The sequence below is a fragment of the Plasmodium chabaudi genome, assembly GCF_900002335.3.
Source record: "Plasmodium chabaudi chabaudi strain AS genome assembly, chromosome: 2".
In the NCBI taxonomy this organism is placed as follows: domain Eukaryota; phylum Apicomplexa; class Aconoidasida; order Haemosporida; family Plasmodiidae; genus Plasmodium; species Plasmodium chabaudi.
In genome coordinates this window covers 440,496-463,277 of record NC_030102.2, presented here as the reverse complement: position 1 = coordinate 463,277, position 22,782 = coordinate 440,496, and the positions used below count along the sequence as shown (strand labels likewise).

At 23.7% G+C, this 22,782-nt stretch overlaps 8 protein-coding genes across 8 annotated transcripts; 4 read left to right on the top strand and 4 right to left on the bottom strand.

The window, feature by feature from the left end:
• Window positions 1–384: 384 nt before the first annotated feature.
• Window positions 385–2,866, top strand: PCHAS_0211400 (RNA-binding protein, putative; the record flags this gene model as incomplete). Its single annotated transcript, XM_016799068.1, has 8 exons — window positions 385–1,488; window positions 1,728–1,781; window positions 1,878–1,922; window positions 2,067–2,132; window positions 2,257–2,349; window positions 2,442–2,499; window positions 2,604–2,656; window positions 2,813–2,866. 8 exons carry the CDS (start codon window positions 385–387, stop codon window positions 2,864–2,866), a joined length of 1,527 nt encoding a protein of 508 aa, XP_016653104.1.
• Window positions 2,867–2,944: 78 nt separating this feature from the next.
• Window positions 2,945–4,532, bottom strand: PCHAS_0211300 (conserved Plasmodium protein, unknown function; the record flags this gene model as incomplete). The annotated part of the gene is made up of 2 exons (XM_732484.2): window positions 2,945–2,977; window positions 3,357–4,532. The coding sequence occupies 2 exons, from the start codon at window positions 4,530–4,532 to the stop codon at window positions 2,945–2,947; spliced, it is 1,209 nt and encodes a 402-aa protein (XP_737577.2).
• Window positions 4,533–6,103: 1,571 nt separating this feature from the next.
• PCHAS_0211200 (alpha/beta hydrolase, putative) lies at window positions 6,104–8,555 on the top strand (the record flags this gene model as incomplete). Its single annotated transcript, XM_016799047.1, has 4 exons — window positions 6,104–6,154; window positions 6,341–7,102; window positions 7,238–7,338; window positions 7,784–8,555. The coding sequence occupies 4 exons, from the start codon at window positions 6,104–6,106 to the stop codon at window positions 8,553–8,555; spliced, it is 1,686 nt and encodes a 561-aa protein (XP_016653103.1).
• A 724-nt stretch (window positions 8,556–9,279) lies between these two features.
• Window positions 9,280–14,975, bottom strand: PCHAS_0211100 (RING zinc finger protein, putative; the record flags this gene model as incomplete). Its single annotated transcript, XM_016799037.1, has 5 exons — window positions 9,280–9,303; window positions 9,422–9,503; window positions 9,658–10,005; window positions 10,222–10,405; window positions 10,541–14,975. 5 exons carry the CDS (start codon window positions 14,973–14,975, stop codon window positions 9,280–9,282), a joined length of 5,073 nt encoding a protein of 1,690 aa, XP_016653102.1.
• Window positions 14,976–16,587: 1,612 nt separating this feature from the next.
• Window positions 16,588–17,571, top strand: PCHAS_0211000 (conserved Plasmodium protein, unknown function; the record flags this gene model as incomplete). The annotated part of the gene is made up of 5 exons (XM_016799030.1): window positions 16,588–16,602; window positions 16,782–16,873; window positions 17,101–17,243; window positions 17,332–17,429; window positions 17,524–17,571. The coding sequence occupies 5 exons, from the start codon at window positions 16,588–16,590 to the stop codon at window positions 17,569–17,571; spliced, it is 396 nt and encodes a 131-aa protein (XP_016653101.1).
• Window positions 17,572–17,780: 209 nt separating this feature from the next.
• On the bottom strand, window positions 17,781–18,283 carry PCHAS_0210900 (conserved Plasmodium protein, unknown function; the record flags this gene model as incomplete). Its single annotated transcript, XM_016799025.1, has 2 exons — window positions 17,781–18,053; window positions 18,176–18,283. 2 exons carry the CDS (start codon window positions 18,281–18,283, stop codon window positions 17,781–17,783), a joined length of 381 nt encoding a protein of 126 aa, XP_016653100.1.
• Window positions 18,284–19,028: 745 nt separating this feature from the next.
• PCHAS_0210800 (conserved protein, unknown function) lies at window positions 19,029–19,739 on the top strand (the record flags this gene model as incomplete). The annotated part of the gene is made up of 1 exon (XM_732610.2): window positions 19,029–19,739. The coding sequence occupies one exon, from the start codon at window positions 19,029–19,031 to the stop codon at window positions 19,737–19,739; it is 711 nt and encodes a 236-aa protein (XP_737703.2).
• Window positions 19,740–20,125: 386 nt separating this feature from the next.
• PCHAS_0210700 (actin-like protein, putative) lies at window positions 20,126–21,927 on the bottom strand (the record flags this gene model as incomplete). Its single annotated transcript, XM_016799013.1, has 2 exons — window positions 20,126–21,696; window positions 21,864–21,927. The coding sequence occupies 2 exons, from the start codon at window positions 21,925–21,927 to the stop codon at window positions 20,126–20,128; spliced, it is 1,635 nt and encodes a 544-aa protein (XP_016653099.1).
• Between the last annotated feature and the right edge of the window lie 855 nt (window positions 21,928–22,782).

The following is a 22,782-nucleotide window of genomic DNA, read 5'->3' as shown; positions in this document are numbered from 1 at the left end:
AATATTAATTATTATCAGGATAAATTATGCTGATTTAGGAAATTTAAACTAAATTTAACTATGTCAAACCAAACTAAACATGCTACAATAAATTATAACATATTGAGCTAAACTGTACTATAAATTAATTAAACTACTTTATGTCGAAATATTTTTCATATTTAAAAAAAAAAAAATGAAATGTATTATTTTCTATTTAAAATACAATACTAATTTAAGTCGTTTCATATAGGGAATTTTTTTTTAAATAAAAATAGCCATATAAAGGCGAAATAAAAATTACCCAAACTATCAAGAGATGCATATATGTATATATAATATAAATGTCGGAAATATCAAATTTTAAATTAAAAATGTATTTGCTAAAAATATAAATAAAAAAATATGGATGAAGAAGAGTCTATGAATTTTAAGTCCACAGAAGAAGAAAAAAACGGAACTACTAATTCAGCGCCTGTTAACGAATTAAATACAGAACAAAAAAAAGAAGAGCAAGATGAGTGGGTAATTTATGTTTGTAATAATTCTTATGGACCTTATAATTTAGATCAAATAATAAATTTATGGAATACAAAGAGAATTAATATGATGACAACAATATTTAAAAAGGGTGAGAGTAATTGGAAATATGTATATAATGATGAAACTTTAGTAAAGCACTTTCAAACAACACAATCAAATACAACCAATACAGTTAACCCAACCTCTAGTTACAATACTGAACAAGACGCTGCAAACAATCACCTTTTAAACAACCAATTAAATAATAACAATACTAATTCGAATCAAGCACAAAATCATGCTAACAAATCTAACGAAAATAGTTCTCACCAAACAGAAATACAACATAGTGCGGATAATCTTAATGAGAGTAATGTAGAATATGATAATAATTTAAGTTATAATAATAATACAGCTACCAATCTAACTAACGAAAATGAAGCAAACCAGGCAGACTTGGAAAAAATAAAAAAGAGAAATAAAAAAAAAAAATATTTAGAAAGGAAAAAAAAAAAAATTGAAGAAGGAATATGTGAAAGAAAAATAAAAAATAGCTCTGTATATATTTCTGGTCTTCCTAAAGATGTAACACAAGAAGAAATAAATAACGTTTTTAAAAAAGCTGGAATTATAAAAATCGATTCTGAAACTACAAAACCAAAAATAAAAATATATTATGATGAAAATAATAATGTAAAAGGTGATGCACTAGTTACTTATGTATACACCCAAAGTGTTGATATCGCAATCAAATATTTTGATAAATTTCATTTTAGACAAAACTGTGTGATAAATGTGGAAAAAGCACAATTTAATAAAAAAATAGAGCATCATAAAATATCAAAAGAAGAAATATTAATTAAAAAAAAAAAAATACAAGCAGCGAAATATGAACAATACAGATTACAAAACTGGGGAGAAGTTTATACTGGATCAAAAAAAAAAATTGTTATTTTTAGGAATGCATTTTCCTATGAAGACGCATTGGTAAGGATAAATGCAAAAAGAATCTTCCGTTTTAAACTCTCTATTTAAAGAATAGCCGATTCATAAAAGTTTCGCAATTGTATAGAATGTGTATTATATATGCTTGTAAAAAATAACCCTTTTAAAATAAAATAATACAATAATAAAATATACACCCACAACCATGCATATATATATGAAATGTGTGACGAAATATGTACAATTTTATACATATTTTATTTTTTTTTGTTTGAAAACAGAAATACGATGAAGGAGATCCATTCTATGATTTTATAAAAAACTTAATTGAAACAGTAATATTAATAATAGCCACAAAGTGTGCATATATCATCCCATTTTAATAAATAAAATTGATATCATTTTATTTTTAAACATAAAAAATTCTACAGGAAGTCAAGAAATATGTCCCTGTACACAAAGTTTACCCCATACCAGTACTATAAATAAAAAAATATTCAAAAATATATCATATCATTTATAATTCATTATCTGTTTTATGTTTGTACATATATATTATATACATGCATGTACATAATACCAATTCAAATTGAATATATTTTTACTTGACCCTACTTAAGAAACACCCACACGGAATTGTATGTGTCAAATTTAAAGGTGTTGAAGAAGCGGAGATGATAATAGAGGTAAAAATTGATGTTATATTCAGATTTAAAAGCGGAAAAAAACACAAATAAAATAAGTTTTTTTTTTTCTATAACTACGATGGTACAATATTAAAATGTGCATATACACTTTTATTTTTATCAGTATTTTAAGGATGTCGAATTAAATGATAAAAAGCTGGAAGTGTATTTCTACGATGGAAAACAAGATTTAAAAGCCCAATGCCTTCCACCTCAAGTATTATATATATCCATAATACGACGTATGCACATATAACATTTTTTAATTCCATTTTTAAAATAACTACCCCTCTTTCATCTCTCTTTCAGAATAAACAACCTCATATACAAAATGCTTATGGAAACATATCCGACCCTCAAAACACAGGTAATTATGATATTAATACTGTATATGCATACATGGTAAATAGTGTGGTTTCTTTTATTATTTATTTTATACACTTTTTATATTTTTTATATTTTTTTTATTAGCAGATGATAAACTCCCGCCCGTTTTGTTAAATAATAATTTGCAGTCGTTTCACGTAAACATTAAAAAATTCTTAAAAAAATTAAAAAAGTTTAATACGTATATTTGCACATATGCATTTATACGATACAAAAAATTATGCACAATTTATTATCATTCAAAAAATATATCCATCCTATTTTATACTATTTTGAATTGTTCTTATTTACAGGATTGGATTGATAACCAAAGTGAAGATGAGGAACACGAAATAATGGTGGAGTAACGACCATCCCTTTTTTGTGTGCTACAATATATGTGTTTGGAATCTTTTTTTGAAATTCTTTTATTAAATTTATACTTATTAAAATGGCCCATTTATAGATTTATCTTGTAGCTGCAAAAAAATATATATATCAATTTATTTATTTTTTGTGACTATATGCTTATATTTTAATATATGCATTAAAATAAACACATAGCAGCAATAATAGGTGAGGTAGTATATACTACTCCTATTATTACACATAACAAAAATGTTATGCGCTGCTTATTAGACATTATAAAACACATATACAAATTTTTTTAAATATACAAATAATAATTCATAAAAAAAGACAATTTATGTATGCATAGAAAATATATGCATGTTGTCAGTTGAAAATACAACGGGTAACATATATGTGGAAAAAACAAAAGAATAAACTTAAAAGAGCGATCAAAATAAAGCATATTTTTTTGTATTTAAATTTATTTTTTTATTATTTATGTATTACATTTTTAATGATTTGAGATAAAACAGCACGAGAAGGCTCTTCAAAATAGGAATTAAATATACCGTTTAAATTGGAAAAATTATTTGAATTATATTCTGAATTAAGTCTATCAAAATCCATTATATTATATATAACATTTTCATCTTTTCCAGTTAATAAATGTTTTATATTAAAAACATTTGTTTTTTCCCCTACTGTCCTATAAGCTGTAGAAATTCCTATATATTTCCATTTCCTAACACCCAAAAATGATTCTATTTTCTTTTTATTTTTTCTAAATTCTGGAATCTTTTTTTCAAAAATAGACATAACATCTTTTACTTCAACATTATTTTTATCATATAGTTTCATATTTGGTGGTATTAATGAATTATTCTCTGCATTATCATTGGTTGCTAAAAATAAATTTCCAAATATTTGACCAGGAACTAAACGAATATTGTTACTGTTTAATACATTGTGTTTAGATATAAATAAATAGCCTTGTAATATAACCATATATTTACTATTCATATTATTAATTAACTTTATTGTACATTCATATATGTTATTTGCAAAATATTCGGTAGACCAATATGCATGTGTATAGTTGGAGGCCGATACTATTTCCTCATAGTCATATACAAATAAAGGTAATGGATGCATTCGTTCTCCCCTTAATATATTAAGATTTGAATAATCATAATTTTCATCTTGATGTAATACGTCTTTTTTTTTCTTTTCATTTATTTCATCCTCATCGTCATCTTCTATAGTTTCTTCATAATTTTCTTTTTCATTTTTCTCATCATCATTAATGTCCCTTTCTTTATCGTCTCCATATTCTGTATCCATTATACTCATAGGAAAATAAAATTTCCATACTCCTTGTATATCTTTTAAAATCTGTTCCTTCTTATCTTTGGTCTTGATATTCTTATTTTCTTTCTCATTTTTAGTTGTTTCATTTTGGCTATTTGATAAAACCCTTATTTTATTATTTTTTATAGCCAATTTATTACTATAATTAAATATGTTACTAATGTATTTTTTTCTTCTTATATGATAATTTTCAGGAACATTAAAATTTATAAAAAGACCATTAGGCCGTTTTACGACTAAATTAAAACAATTTATTATTCCATTTTGCCATATAACCAATTTTACTAAAACAATAATGGCTAGTATCCAAACCATTGTATATTTTTTTATGACCTTAAATTAGCTTTAGCTACTTTTTAGCAAGCCATTTTATTTTTTTTTTCAAAAATAATATAACTAAAAAATTTTATACTGTTTTTAAGATATCAAAATTTCCAATCGTTCATTTATAAATATATTGAAAATATATACACGGATATATAATAATATATTTGTGTGTGTATACTATTCGCGTTAGATTAACAGCATGCCCACAAATTGCCATACGCTATTTTTTTCCGATTTTGTTTTTTTCCCTTTTTAAACTTAAAAATTGTATTATAGTATAGTATCGCATGAATAAACCTTTTTCAGTTAACTGAATTGCATGAAAAACCCTATGGCATGTATATATAAATATATGTACATATACGGAGAGCAAAAAGGATCATCATTATTATTATGAAAAGTATTTTTTCAATTCATTATTCTTGACAATTTTTTACGTATTTCAAATTAATTATAAGAATCTATTTTTTTATAAAACTGTAAGAATGCCACTATTCATTGTACATACCTACATACATTCTATATATAATAAAATACTATCATGGTTTATTTTTTAAACATTTCTTTTACATTCCTTCCTTATATTATCGTATTTTCCTACTATTAATAATATATACAATAATAAATATCTCTTTATATAAGAATGATAAAGATTATTACCAATGATGGAAAACTAATTATGGTGATATAGTATGCACATAAATGCACAGGCAAATATATGTAAAAAAAAATTATTTATGTACTTAATTCAGTTATTTTCTCTATCTTTTTCCTTCAACACTTTAAATTAATGTTAAAACTATTTGATCATTCACTAACCCTTAAAACTAAAACTAAAACTAAAATGTACTCTACACATATTAAGTAAACGTGTGGGATTCCGAGGATGTATTTAAAAAAATATGAACAATGTAACAACGAATGAGCTAAAAAAATGTTACAAAAAAATAGACAATATATCAAAAGAAATAATAAATCATGAAAAATAAATAAATATGCAAATATAAGAATAATAAATTCGGTTTTGTAATAACAAATAGTAAGCTATATTTTCTGGTGAAAGTTATAGATTAATACACATTTACACATATGAAAAAAAAATAAAGGAATTAAATAATTATATATATATACATATACAATGCAATATTATCACTTCACATATTACTTAAAAAATGTATTTCTGTTTGTCTGTAAATAATACGCACTTTACTAAATTACGATTTAAAAAAATACATTTTATGCACAATTGAATATATGATTTACTAAGTTGTTGAAAAAAACAAATGAAATTTAATGAAAACGAAAAAGACAAAAATACTTACACATATTTATATTACATATTTCCATATGTACATAAGTGTATGTGCATTAGTGTGTATTATTTATATAAAAATAACAACTAATTCAATATATTATTAATCACTTCCTTTTTCCAATTTTTTTGTAAAAACACACAAAACTAAAAAACAGCAATATTGAGGTATATCAATAAAACTTGTGGCTTTATAATCAAAAAATATTACGTAAATCAAAATACAAAAAAGGAAACACAAAGGGTCATGGGAGGTGCTTTATCCAGTACAGCCTTATTTCGTCCTACTTCGCCAAGTGTATGTAGAAAAATTATAAAAATGCATTCAATTACTTACTTGTTCATCTTTTTTGCATTCAAATGATAATATATATCCATTAGACAACCAACATATTTTCCTATCAGATAAAAATTATACACATAGTTATGATCATATATGTTGCACCGTTTTTTTATAATTTTTTTTTATTCCCTTCTATTGTAGTACGAAGATGATTTGAAAAATTTAATTTATATCCCAGAGCTTTTGCACATAAATCCAAGTAAATATTTGGAAAATAAACAATTCGAGATATTTAATAAAGATGAAAATATAAACGAGTTAAGTAAAAGCAAATTCCCAGCTTTATTTTTTTATTACTCCAAAAAGTTAAAAACTAAGCATACGGTTATGTATTTTCATAGTAACTCCTGTGATTTAGGGCAAATTTATGAAGAGTTATATACTTTACATGAATTTTTACACATTAATATATTAGCTATAGAATATGTTGGGTTTGGTTTATCCTATTTAGAAGGTTCACCCAATCAGTATAATATTAATAGAAGAGCATTAGCTGCTTATCATTTTTTAAAATCATTAAATTTAAACCCTGAGAATATAATACTATTTGGTAGATCTATAGGTACTGGTGTGGCTACTAAATTAGCTCATAATGTAAAACTTATGGGCGATAATATAGGAGGAATTATATTACATTCTCCATATATATCAATTGAAAAGTTAGTAGAAGATTATGTCTCATATTCTTCATATCTAATTGAAAATATATATGACAATTTTAAAAATCTAACACCCCTTAGCAATAATGATGATTCAGATGCTCCATTCTTACTTATACACGGTAAAGATGATGAAGTAATAAATATATCTCATTCCGAATATTTAATAAAAAATTTAAATAATAAATTTAAGTCTTCCTTTTATCCTGAAGACTCTTCTCACAACTGTTACTATATCATTGATGTAAGTTTAGCACTACAAAAATAAAATATTTATAATGCTCCCTAAATGCTTTCCCAAATTGAAAGCGAAAAAAACAAATTTTGCTTATCTCAGTTCATGCAAAACTACAATTTTATTTTTATTTTTATTATATAGGACATCGCTATACCCACAAAGAAATTTCTTTGCACCCTCAGTAAATCACGTCATCAAAAAAAGACAGAAATACTATTATCGCTATCTTATCTAAGAAAAGAGTAATGAATATATACAGCCAAAAAATATTTATTTTTAATAATATTCTACACCATATGCCAATTTCAAACTATATTCACAAATAAATTTGTGTTATGAAATATTATAATATGGTGAAATTATTCTAAAGCATCAAAATATTATGCATATTCCTTTATATATATGCATATATTTTTTTTCACCATACTTTTCTCTTTCGTTACAATATATTTCCAGCATCCCTAATTCTAATTAAATCGGAGGCATAAGGAATATTCTTTCAAATTTGTTAAATTCTAAATATTTTGAAAGGCAAATATTCCTAATATAAATCTCCATCTCTACAATATATTCTACTTTAAAAAAAAATCATATTTTTTCTTTTATACATTTCTTATGAATTTTACATATTATATTGACAAAAAAGCGAGTGTAATAATATTTCCTTTTTATTTTTCTCTTTTTCAGGCTAGCAATATTTGAAATAAGAAAATTTGGTTATAAAAAAAAAGGACAAAAAAACATAATATATATAAGCAATATGTACAATGATGCATGTGTAAGGAAAATCCATAAAATGAAAAAAAAATTATGCAAAAAAATTAAAAAGCTAAATAAAAAATATAAGTTAAATGAACTAGGAAAAGAAGAAATAAACAATAACACCGTAATTGAAAATAGTGTCAAAGGATATGCTGAAATGTATAATAATAAAATCAACAAAGATGATAATTTTCCAAATTTAGACACAACACAAACTATTGAAGATACAGACAATTCTTATACCGACCAAACATTTACAGATATCGATAGCAAATCCTCATCCTATACAAATTATTACGAATATAATGAAAACCTAGATACTAAACATCGGGTTCGTGATATAATATCTTTTTTTAATAATAAATGTTTTAAAAATACACAAAAAAATGATAATATAAATAATAAACCGAATTGCATTAGAGCCTATTCAAATTGTCATTTAGATGAAAAACCAACAAATTATAATGATTCATGTGCATCTGACTATTTTAGTGAAATAGAAGAAAAACAAAGAAATCTTTCTGATTCTGATCTAGTTAATAAAAAATATCATAATGTCTTATATCAAAAAAAAAAAGATGGATATAAATCAAGTGTATTATATTATAACTTTAAAAATAGTATACACAACAAATTTGTTACTAATATAACACAATATTCAGATGATATAAAAAGAGAATGCAACGCAAATATATAAACATAACATATTGCAAAAATCGAAACTATTAATAATACGTACATATGTAAGGGCCAATATAGAAAATGGGCCTCCTTCAAACCAAAACAAATCTTTAATTCAAGCATAACAATTTTAGACAGTTTAATTTTGCAAAATTAGTACTTTATATATATTAGAGAAGGTTTGACTCACCTTTCTCATAATAATTAAAAAATTTATGTATATATTGTTCGTTTTGTTTTCTGCTTATAACTGTCTGAATGCCAGTTTATGCTCTTTTTTGTTATGTGTTTTTCGTTTTTTTCATTTTATTCATCGCTTTCTTATTTGTTTTTGTCCCCCCTTTGCATCTTCTCTCTTTTCACAAAGGGATATGGAATTTTAGTTCTTAAAATTTGCATATTAATTATAATAGTGAATATATTATGTATTTTTTTTGTATTTTTGTTTTTGTTATTAAACAAGAAAAAATAGACAAAAAAATAAAATAAGGTAATAAAATAAAGAAAAATAAACAATGAGATCAATCCTAATTATCATGTAGACATACACAAATGCATGTACATGTATATATACCATAAAAAATATATTAACGAATATATTTTTCATACGGAAAAATACACACATATATATTCCTGATACTTGAATTACTTCCAGCTTATAATTTCAAAATATTTAATAAGCTGAAGTTTTAATGTGCATTTGTGGAAACACAATCTGCAATAACTAAATCGGAGGTGTTTTAATTAAAGTATAATGGGATGATCTAAAAAAATAATTTGAAAAAAAGGAAAAAGAACAAATGAGAAATAATCTTTATATCTGTATATTACTAATTTAAACATTTATTATGTATTTAAAAAAAATATATTAAATTTTTCTACCTCTAGCAAATTCAAATACTGTGGACACATAGGACACTTAAACTGCTTTGATCTATGCGCATGAATTTTATCAACGCAATTCCTTGAAAAAAAAAAGAAAAAATAAACAAATTTATTTCGATCCAAATAAAACAAAATTAATATATACATTAACATGCAGAGTATCATTTAATGGATTAGGAAAACATAAAATTCTTTTAATAATTTATTTTTTTATCTTTATTTTTCTGTCTTACTTGCAAATAGCATGACCACATGTTAGTAAGTATGGCATGTTGTCCTTTGAAGATTTGTCCCTACTAATAGGACATGTAAAAGATGAATGGAAAAAAAAACATCCACTTAAATCAACTTCAATTGCTAATGAATTAGAAATAAGAGAACAATTCTGTTTTTTATTTTTTTTGTTATCTTCTTTCCCCAACTTTTCAACAGGTTTCTCTACGCTCTTCCCATTTGAAGGGTTTAATGAATTACTATTTTTTAATTCCTCTAATCTTTTGTTGTTTTCCTTTAAAATTGTTTCAGCTTCTATCAACTTTTTTGAACTTATCAATCCTCCGCATAATAATATGGAAAGCGGGCTAATAAAAAAGTCCAAAAAAAACAAAATAATAATCACATTCAGTTCAACATAAATTAAGAAAAAAATCCTAGAAAAATCAACCACACGATGCATACTAACTAGTTTACATTATTGTTTAAAAATGTGCATCAATAAATTTTTGTTTTTTATTTCAGTAGAGTATTCACATGAAACGGTGTATATTCGTGTAGATATATATCTATGCGTTGTATACCTCTTTAAGGGGATAAACACCTTTTTCTCTGTCTCCTTGACAATGTTTTTTTCGAGCTGTTTATTTTCTGGATTGGGTCCTTTATGGGGTGTTATTTTTTTTCCAGAAACTTTATTTTTATCCTTTTTTCTCTCGTTCTCATCCATGCTACTGTATGTATGCTTTTTTCTGCATTTATTTCGACCTAAAAAGTTTTTAAAAATAAATTGAAACAAATTTTTTACATCCATCCAAACCAAACATACACATGCATATGTACTTTATAGAATATTTCATAATTTTTCTTTATTCATATAATTATAAAAAACATTTGTATTACCTTCCAATTTGAAAGACTCCTTATTTTTTTTATTGCGATTTTTATCATTTTCTTTATTTTTGTTTCTTTTATTTTTTTTTCCAATTTTTTCATCACGTAAAAAATTTGAAGCATAATTTTTTTTTTTCATATTTTTTTTATACGATCCAAAAAAAACTCTTTTTTTCTTTTTTAATGTTTTTTCTTTCGGTTCTTTAGATTCATTTTGATCATGGTTTTCCACATTTTCCGTATCAGTGTTCCCAGTATTTTTATTTCTATTTTCGCTTTCTTCTTCTTTTGACACTATCTTTTTGTCTTTTTCTTCTTCATTATTTCCACTTGTCTCGATAATACCTTTTCCAATAGGTTCTGAGGTTGCGGCTTCTTCTGGTATTTCGTCTTTTTCATCTTTCTCTTTTGCATCAAATTTATTATCACTCTTTTTTAGATCTTTAGAATCTTGTTCAAGATTTGAAATAGAATCCGTTGATTTATCTGCATCTTTAGTTTCACAACTTGTATTATGGGTCTTATCCACATTTTCATTAGTTTCATCATTTTCTCTTTTTATTATTTCGTCGGTTTTTGTATAATCAGGTAATTTTGTTTCTTTTTCCTCAATACTATTTATATTTTTATTGGTAGAATTTTCCACTGCACATTGTGAATCTTCTTCATTCTTCTCTGGGTTGGTATCTAGTTTTTCATTTATAGTTGGAGAAAATAAATCCCTTTTAGATACTGCAATATAATTCTTTATTTGATCATCGTTTTTATTAGTTTCTGAAATATTTTCATTTTTTTCTATTTTTTCTTCTTCCTCAGATTTGTTAACTTCCTTCACCATTTCATTATCATTTTTTTCCTCTACTCCTGTCTGGCCTGGCTTAATATCATGTGGTTTATTTTTTTTCGTATTTTTCGTGTTTTTGTTTTTTTTTCGATTTTTCTTCTTATCTTTCTCATTTGAATTTGATTCTTCATAATAACTTTCATTTTTTTCCTTTTTTTTTTTTTTATTTTTATTTTTAGAAGCATTTGTTCTTTTATTTCCATTTTTCTTTTTTTTTTTACTCCATCTTAGGTATATCCGTCTAAGTTCTAAATTACTATTTGTTCGTGATAAAGAATTATGCAAATTATATATCTCTCTATTTGTTAATACATGTGTTAATAAAATTCGACTGACATCTATCGATGTTTTTGCTAGCCTTGTATTATTTGCAGCTAATGTTGCTCGACTATATGCTTGTGTGTTATTTTTATTTGATAATGCTACCATCGTATTTTTTTTTAAATATTCTTCTCTAATAATATCATTTTTTTCTTTTAATTTATTAATATCTGTATCCTCATTTTCATCTGAACTTGACGAACTACAAAAATATGCATTTTTAGATGCAGATTCAGAATCAGAATCGGTATCATCATCACTAAATGATGACATAACTGAATGATTCGAGCTAGGAGAAGCAGTACTTTTCAAACTGAGACGTTCCTTCTCATTGCCCTTCTCCTCTTCACAATCTTTGGATTCTTTTTTTAAAATTTTAGAGTCACACACTTGGGAATCAATCATACTATCATAATTATCGATTCCATCTTCACCACTAGTTGCATCTTCTCTTTCGGATAACAAATTATCATGATTATTTTTTATTTTTTTTTTTTTTTTCTCATCATCCTCAAACTCGGATTCAATTCCATCTACTATTTTTTCCTTTTTAGAAAAATTAGTTAAAAATTTACATCTTGATATTTTTCTCTTTAATTCATTTGGTTTTTTAATAAAACATGATTCGTTCAGAATTTCAAATGTATTATTATTACGTGTCATACCATAAAAATAATGAGGCATACTATTTATGCTATTCCTATTTCCTGAATCTTTACAATATAATAAATTTATGTCACAATTTTTATCCCATTCATCTCTTATATTTATGCACTTTGCATGATACCCACTATTTATGTTTTGAACTGTATGATGTAAAATTTTTGTAGTATTATCATCATAAAATTGAGATGTTTTATTTAATATTTTAGATGTTAAATATAAATTGGTTCTATTATAGTATTCAAAAGAATCCATTTCATTTTTTTTGTATAAATAAATTTCCTTATCATTTCTTAACATATCATTAGGAGTACTAACCCAATCAAGTTTATTTCTGTATATTTTTTCTAAACAACTTCTTTGCCTATGATCCGAATGAACTTCAGATAGCATATCCTTTGTATGAGAACAAACATTTCTATACCATCCTTTTTCTAATTTCTCACGTACATCTATATTATCTTGTCTTTTTTCAAAATTTCTCTCATATTCATTTTGACTATCTTTTTTTTTAAATATCAAATTTGTAGTACTATGGTTATTTTCACATCTATAATTATATAAATCATCTAAAAATGATAATTTATTTTCATTTTCAAACAATTTATCTATATTACTTTCTATGTACGACTCACATAAAGGCCGTGAATTATATTCCTTATTTAATTTTTCAATATATTTTTTTTTTCCCATTATTCCTTCATATTCTTTTTCTTTGTACATATAATTATGGACTAGCTGTGTATTATTATTTTTTTTTATATATAATGGATATTCTTTTTGACAAAATATGTATGACTTTTTACCTCCCCTTCTTAATCTATTATTATGTTCTCTTTCTTCTCCAATTTTTTGATAGACATATGTATATTTATTTTTTTTTAAGCAACTATTTTTATTTCTTTCCATTTCCTTATTTTTATTTATACTTCTTCTTAAAATGTTTTCATTTTTTTTTTTTTTCGTTTTTTTATCTTTTTTTCCTTCAGTAACAATTTTTATATTTTCAAAATTTTTAATTTTTTTGTTATCTGTTAAAATTGGAACTACTACTAATACATTTGGTTCCCCTTGAGTGGCAAGTAAACACCTTTTCTCTTCCTCATTGAAATTTGATTTATTCATTTTGCTACCTTTACCATTTCGTTTTGAATTATCTTTTCTTTCATTATTTCTTCTTATTGTTTTTTTCTTTTTTTTATGAGCCATTTTATCAAAATTATGATATAGATTATTATTATTATTTACACATTTTTCAAGTTTCCCCTTTTTATATATCTTAATATTTATTCCTTCCTCATTATAAGCTTGTTTAAAATAATTAAAAGCTTGAGAATGGATATTTAAAAACATGTCTTTAAATAATAAATTATCAGATCCTATACATATAAAAGAACTTAATCTTGATATATGTGCTTTATTTTCATTATAATTTATCATAAGATTTCTTAAACATGTTAAAGCTTTTTCTTTGTTCTCTTTAGATGATATTAAATAATTCATACAATCTAAAAAGTATATCAATTTATGATACTTTTTTTTTGTATTTTCATTACATGTATTATACCATTCTATACATCTACTTACATCAAAATTTTTTATATTATATAAAATTGTGTGATATTTTTTATATCCTTCAAATACTTCTTTTCTGATTAATGCATGTTCGAATGTTATTTGTTCATAATTATTTTCATACCATATTTTACTCATGTATTCCTTTTTTAATTCATAAAATAACCATGTATCATTACTTTTTTCATTATAAAAATTACATTTTTTTATATTATTTAAAAGTATCGAATATTTCCCATTAACTAAATATTCTTTTTTTTTATCATCCCATTCGATATTATTAAATCCATTTTCTTCACAAATCAAATTGTTTTTCACACCTTCATTAGACAAAGGAATATAACTATTACATTCTGCCTTACTATTCATTCCCTCTATATTTTTCTCCAACGGTTCGTCATATTTTTTTATATTTATTTTGTCAGAATTATAAAGAGTGTTATTTTTATTTGCCCCAATATGTAGGTCCTTATTTTGTCCTGAATAAAATCCACTCGCATTTTGTGTGTCGATTTTTTTTTTATTTTTTTTTTCCATCTGTCTTATTTTTCGTTTTTCCAAAATTTCTTTATTTAAAATGTAATACATAAAAAAATCGCCATTTTGTAAAAAATGTAATAATATTAATTTAAGGACTATACTTTTTTTTATATTAATATTTTGAAATATTTCAGGAACCTCTTGCTTTGTTAAAGATATAATATCTTTATACGAAAATAATAATGTGTTATAAATTCTTTTATTTTCTTCACATATTTTTTCAGTAAAATTTTTTGCAGACACATCTTTAATTAGGTCTTTGATATCGTATTTGTCATCATTTTTTACACAAACTTCTTTTTCTTTTGTTTTTTTTACAATTTTTTCTTCTATATTTTCCTTAACCTGTTGAACTTTTTCCAGCAAATTATCAATGCTATTCAAATAAAAATCAAATGTTTCATTCTGTTGTATCTTAAATTCTTTTAACTCCTTTTCTACTTCCTTAAACTCACTGTTTCGTGAAGCACACTCATCAAATAAATAATTCTCTTTCATCATATATTTTATAAGCTTATATTATTTATGACCAACACTTCATATTACTCGTATAGGAGTACTAACACAACATAAAAATCGTACTCTATACAAAATATTTAACTTAAACATATGTGTAAAGCAAGCATAGAAATAGCCTTTATTTACACTAAATTATTTTTTTTACTTTTTGGTCATATATTTAACACATTTATTCTCAATTTAATACTTCGGATTTCCTTTAAATCAATATTTATAGTGCCTCTTCCCTATCAGGTGGTATATTTTTATCTTGTTTTTAAATTGGTTCTACAAATTGTATACTATTTTGTTATATTTATATGTGCAATGCGTGTGAAGGCGTAACGATATCTTCCCACTCACACAGCATGCATACATATATACATATATATATTTATATATGCCCACACAAATGCACATAAAACATTTTATACTTTAAGAATGACACGATAGTTAACGAAAAAAAAAACAAAAAATATATATATGTCATAAATCATATAGAACGTGTCTATTAATAAATACAAGCAATTCGGAATTTGTAAAAAAAATACTAAACATATAATAGTATGCAACTTAAAGATACTGTGAATTTCATAAGACATTTAATCATTGTAACGTAAAAAAAAAATAAGGCAGTAAAAAATGATATTGCTTAAATTAAACAAATATAACAATCAAACGATAGAATAAAAATAAAAATGCATATAAAGCATTCCTCTTTTTTTCTACTCGTTTTTTAAATTTAATATATTTTTTCCCTTTTGCGTCATGCAGAAAGAAAAATTTTTATATAATTTACGATTGTTATATATAGAAAACATAAAGCTTGAAGAAAGTTAAATTTTTTTTTTGGAAAATACTTGAACTAAAATCACATGCATAAATATGACATAAGTATTACTATCTTATATTAATATTTTGCATATATATATGGATGTATATATTTTCTTATTTGCTTTATCATTTCTTCTTGATATTTAATTAAGCTTTGTAGAAAATAATAAATATATAACGATTGAATAAAAAAAAATCAGCACACTTATAAATATATAGAGCAAATTTCATACATACCGTAACAAAGAATATGCATAAATTTATAACTTCAATGAAATGAAAAAAAAATATATGAAATATAATTATGTAAAATTTATATATGTACTTTTTTTTCAAATATAAAAAAAAATGTATTTATTATATCCTTAAAATATATCCACGTTATAGGTTATGCAATAAAAATGATTTTAAAAACACAGCATCATCAAATTGTTATCATAAATAAATATATACCATAAAGTATTAAATTTTTTTTTTTTAAATATATATAAAATAAGAGACTTCATTTAAATAGCTACAAAAATATTACACAGCATTTTTCAGGTATATTTATTAATATAACACCATTTAAATATTCGCATAATCGCCTATATGTGTGTATTATTCACTTGTATATCCAATGATATATATATAAATATACTTTTTTCGATTTATTTGTATTATTTTAATTCATATTTGAAAAAATTTGAAGTCTATTTGCTTCCTTTCAAGCTCGCTTTATTTAAAAAAAGTTTTTTCCTTATTAAACGGAGTTATATCATTTTATTTTTTTTATGGTAGCATGGATGAGTTGGAAGTAATATATTTCTTACTCTTTTAAAAATTATAAAATAAAAAAAAGTTATATTTTAACTCGAATTAAAAATTAAGTTACTATTAAGTTGTTACAATACATATTTGTTCATAAAAAAAAAAAAAGTCACTGTTGCATAATCATATGCGTGTGTCCACAATTATATATTCCTTATTATTCAGAAAGAAAGAATTATAAACTTATTTAATTTAAAGAAAAATGATATGGGTTGTATCGATAAGCAAGACCTGATAACCATACTGAAGTCTTTAGGGTCTAAACAAATATATATAACTTATATATAGAATAACTTATTTTGCTATAATCCTGAAATATGGCAACACACTACATATTTATGAGCATTCATATTGCATATAAGCAATAACACTTTTTATATTTACTACATAAGGCAATAGGCATAAAATATTTTCAAAGGATATGCATTTATTTTATCTTATACTAATAAAAATCTTTAATCTACAATCTTTTTCGTGGTAGCAGGCTAAAGATATGCTATGACATATTTAAAGATAATAAAAATTCATATAATTTTGATGAATTAAATGAATATGCTGAAAAATTTAAAACAAATTATTATACAAAACAAAAAATCGAAAATAGTATCCTATTTTTAAATCCAGACAGTATAACACATTTTTTTTTCACATTAGCTTAACATTTTATTATCACTTTCAGTTTCTTTATCTGTTCATTCTCTTTTATTTTAAATAGATACTACAATAAATAAAAATGTCTTAAAGAGCATTTTATGTGAAAATGGAAATAAATTCACAGAGGATGAATTTAAAAAGTTTCTTATCAACATCCCAGTAACGTCATTTAGGCATTAGGAGTTAAAAAGTTATGCAATTTTTTTAAACAAATCTTTAATTATAATAATATATACAATAAATTTCAATTTAGGTTAACCCAGAAGGAAATATAAACCATTCTGATTTAGTTGATATGTAAAAAATAAAAACAAAAAAAAATAATACATATTTATATAGTATCATTATGAGTTATATCAATGCAAATAAAAATGTTAACCTAAATATACTTTTTTTTAGACTTTCAAATTATGCGATATAATAAAAAGAGACTAAGTATGGTATTTTCACTAAATGGTTTACAAACTAATATATACAACCCCTCTGAATATGGATAGGAATATCGTTTATTTAACTTTTTGTTGTATTTTCATTACTGTGCAAAATATCAGTTAACAATTTAAATGTATTTTTAACTTCCTGTTCATCCTTATCTTTTAAATATTCTGATAACTTCCCAAGGTCATTATTATTTTTGTCTGAGTAAAAATAAAAGAGCTTCAACAAATCGACCGTATTTATTTCCATTAAATTGTATAGCAGCTTTTCTTTCCCTTTATCTATCATATTTATGTTCGAATTTATGTAGTTATTTATTAGTGTGTCCAGTTCAAGCATCCCAACCTACCAAGCGAAATAAAAAATAAACAATTATATATACATATATTTTTTTTGTGAAAATCCGCTTATATATCCAAGGCCATACACACTCATTCTCTTTAACTCTACAACTTTTATAAACTTACACTTTTAAATTTATATCTTATCTTTTTTTTTAAAATTTGTAATTCTTCATTATTGATATTTTTGATAGCCGAGGAATATGCTCTCAAAAATCGACAAGCACTATACATTTTTCACCTTATTGTTTTTTTTTTGGACTTTTATTTCCTAGCTCTATATTCTATATACTCGTTTTTTTTACGTGACTATATTAGTCCTATTTCATATATTTATTTTTTTTTTTTTCTTATTTCATTTTATAAAACAATAGTTATTTTAATTTTCCCAATTTTCATGATCAATTTCTTAGAATGTTTGCACTTGATTTTTTTTTTTTTAATTTCCCCCTTCCGTATATCAACAAATTGTATAACATACAAAAAATATTTTTGCATTCTTATTGAGCATTACTAAGTGATAACCATTTGAAAAACCGAAAAAAATATTTAAAAAAAAAATTGTAAAAATAATATACTATGTATTTTGGTGAAATCAAGGGAAATATAATCAAAAAATTGTATTAAACTTCAAAATCGTAAAAAATATGCAAACATTTCAGTTGGAAGAAATATAAAAATAGAGAAGCATATAAATAAGTAGGTAAATATATATATTCATATTTAAGTAGGGAACAACAAAACGGAGTGAAGTTGAAATAAAATATAAATTACTATTTGAATTGAAGTAAAACATATACAATTTGTAAACCCAAATGTGTGTATGCCCATATACCATGTAATTGTTATTATATAACTAATTTGATACCTTTACAAAGGGATAAGCAATAAAACAATATATCCGTGGACATATGCAAGTACAAACATGTATGCATAAGCAGAAATGATATGATAACGACATATTTATTTGATTTCAACAATGGGAAAGGGAGCAGTTCATCCAAATGGATCAAATTTTTGTAGATCCTTAAAATATAATATTGTTGATAAGATGAGGAAATTAGTTGAAACAAATTTGTATGACAGACCAAGGTGGCTAGAATGGTCTGAAAGAGCTCCACCTATGGAAATATACAATATCAGTTTAAAATCGAAATATAATAATAATAAATATATTGATTTAGTTAAATTTTTATTAAAAAAATATCCGCATTTAAGATTTCAAGATTGTTTTGTTGAAGGAAATAATAATGTTAAAGGTTATGATTTTTTTAGGAATGATCATATAATAACACAAATGGCTACTCACCAATTATATTATATTAATAGAGGGTACACAAAAAAGGAAGCATTAGAAAAAGTTGAAAAAATATTCTATAATAGAAGAATGGATCTTGAAAAGCAACAAAAAATAAATATGTGTTTAGCGATTGATCAAAAAATTAAGCCTCTTTATACAAATGGATATTCTTATTTATATGAAAAGATGGTAGAAAATGAAAAGGCCCATCTGAGCGTTATACTCAAAAGGTTGAGAAGTATGAGGAAAACATTGGAAAATCAAAAAAATTCAAATAACTTTGATAAAAATACTGATAGCACTAACAGTAATGACCTTAACGAAAATACCATTTCAGATTCAAATCCTTTTAATAGTGAAAATGTTAATGAAAGTTCAAAAAGTGAATAAGCATATCAACCCTCAAAATACACAAATTGTTTTACACATCAACTTGTATGACGGAAAAAAATTAAGTAACTACTAAAATTGTGAAAAATTCCATGAATTATATCCAAAAAAATACAAAAAAATATATCGAATTATGCTAAAAAATAAAACGAATAAATGAAAACAGAAATATGGTTATGCACAGGCAGTAACACAAATAGGTATAAAGCGAATTATATTTTGCGATCTCGAGTTAATTAATATTTTTTATATTTACATAGATTCTTGCGAATTACACTCTTTCTTGAGGCTAGAATCAAGGTATATGATTTATTTTCATATATTCATTTTCAAATTTTAAGATTAACAAATAGGAGAAAAAAATAATGATTATAATAAACGAATTGTTATCTTTTAAATGTCATATAGACATCCTCATTTAAATGGTCATATAAAATATTGTTATATATATGGTCATTGTTATAATCAGGTAAATTTTCTAAATTTGAACAAATAGAAGCCCCTATAAATTGCCTTAAATTAGGAGCTATTTTAGGAAATATAAAATTCATATTATTTTCTAATTTTTCTATATATATCTTTTTATTTTTTCCGCTATTTTGACTATAGCTATTATTTTTTTGTGTGTGTGTATTTTTTTTTCTTATAATTTGAGAAAATTCTTTTGCAATTTTTGAAACAATTCCTTTAATATTACTACAACCTCCAACTAACAAAATATTTTGAAAAACAGATACTTCAAATGTATTTAATTTATTCAATATATTTGATAATAAAGAATATATATTCTGATCATTCTTTTTATTGAATAATATTTCACAAGCTTTCCATCGAGTTTCGGGTGTTATTATTATTTCACCATTTTCTAATTTATATAAAATATATTTGTCACTAACTAATTTGGTTTCTTCATTTTTTAAATAACAATATTTTATTTTTATAGTTTCAATTTCATCATCGGAAATATTTTCTATAATATTTAAAATGGTTTCAAGGTCATACATTTCTAAATGTTTTCTAAATATATTTTCTGACTCATTTTCATTAATCCAAATTTTGCTACTAATATTGCAGTTATTCATATTTATTTCCCCTTTCTCATTGTCATCATTTTTGTTTTCACATGAAAAGTTAGCAGGGTCATGAGTAGGTTCACGACTTGCCAGTTCTTTTATTTCCCCTTTGATGTATTGCTCTTTCAACAGCCTTTTAATTTCTTGATTTATATAAAACCCTCCATTATATACATATGTGTAATGATGATATAATGGAAGACCATTCATTATTGGCAACAGTCGGCAATTTAAATATCCTAAATCAATTACGAGACATGTATTACAGTTACATAAAAATAATGGTGATACTAAATCGTTAATATAAGAAATCGAATAATAATTTAAATTTTCTATTAAACATTTGCAAAGAGAATATCGAATTATAGTAGGAATAAACATGTTCATAACAACAATAACCTTTTTTGCTTTATTACTTGTTTTAATAATCTTATCAAATATTTGAAAACAAAATTCTTCAAAAAATTTATTCCATAAATTAATATCTTGATTGTACTTATACTCATAGTGGTATATTTTACTCTCTTTCATTTTTTCCATATTTTCATTATTTTCATAAGTTTCTAATACTTCATCATATATTTTATCATCATTTTCAAATAGCTCGTTAATACCATAATCACTTGTTTTATCTGTTCCTGAACTATTTTCTCTTTTCATTGTATCTTCCTTTTTTATTTTACACATTTTTAATTTCGTCTCTTCCTTAGGCACACCATTATTGTTGCTTTCCATTTTTGAAAACCCCTTTACCACTTCATCAAATTGATTTTCATCGTTCACACAATTATGAAAATTCTCGTTGTATATAAAAAAATTAGGGGTGTTGAAAACAGATATTGGCTTGTGTAATCCGGAAAATCCTACATAGGTATATTTTCTTCCTGAATAATAAAAATTGTATAAAAGTAAACGAATAATATGTTTAAACAAAATGCTATTACATACAAGCATAGACTTGCATAAACATAGAAACAAGCAATTATGCACAATCATAACAAATAATTATAAAGTATAGATAAATATATGTATGCTTATATTTGTTTCATACCAATTTGTAATATATAATATTTGTAGTCATTTTCGTTATCATATTTTTTGGATTTTATTTCCATATTTTTGCTTTTTCCTTTTTAATATAAATTATCTTTAATATATGCTAACGCTTTCATAAATTTATGTCCACTTTGTTTTCCAAAACTGATGTTACTATATATTTTTTTATTATATTTTTATTTATATATTCATCTAATATCATTTCTTCATTATTTTGTTATAATTTTTTTTTTGAATTACGAAAGTGTGTATATTGTAAAACATAATATAAAAGTTATAGTTGCCTACTTTGATAATTATTAAAATAATAGAATAACAAAATAAACACCTGAGTCAAATGTATATATAACATTTACACATTGCTACATTTTCATTCAATATTATAAAAGACCATTTTATAAATTTTAAAAAAACATCCTTTTTCAATATTAAAATTTTTTTCCCCTTTACACTTATATGAGTATTACTTTAAACAAAAGGTCTAATATAAAAAGGCTTCTAAAAAAAAATTACATAAAACCAAATTAAGAATATTATTATTATTTTATTTTAGTTTTCTAAATTATATTTTTTAATCCAGGATAAAATTATTTCCTTTCCCCTCTTAATTTATGCCCTATTTTTTCACCTTTTTAAATATTCTAAAAGGTAGCTAGCACATTTCATACCCTTGTCAATTTACGAATTTTCGTTGGATTTCCTTCCATTTTGTTAAAAAAAAAAAAAAAAAGATATTTTTGTGATTTTATATATTTTTTAATTTATTGATTATTAAGGTATTTTTTTTTAATTTACTTATTTTATCTTCTTATAGTATTATGTCAAATCACGAAAAGAAAAAGTGATGTATTATTAATCACATTTTTCTTTGTATTTATCATGCATGTAAATTCATATATAGCCATTAACACATA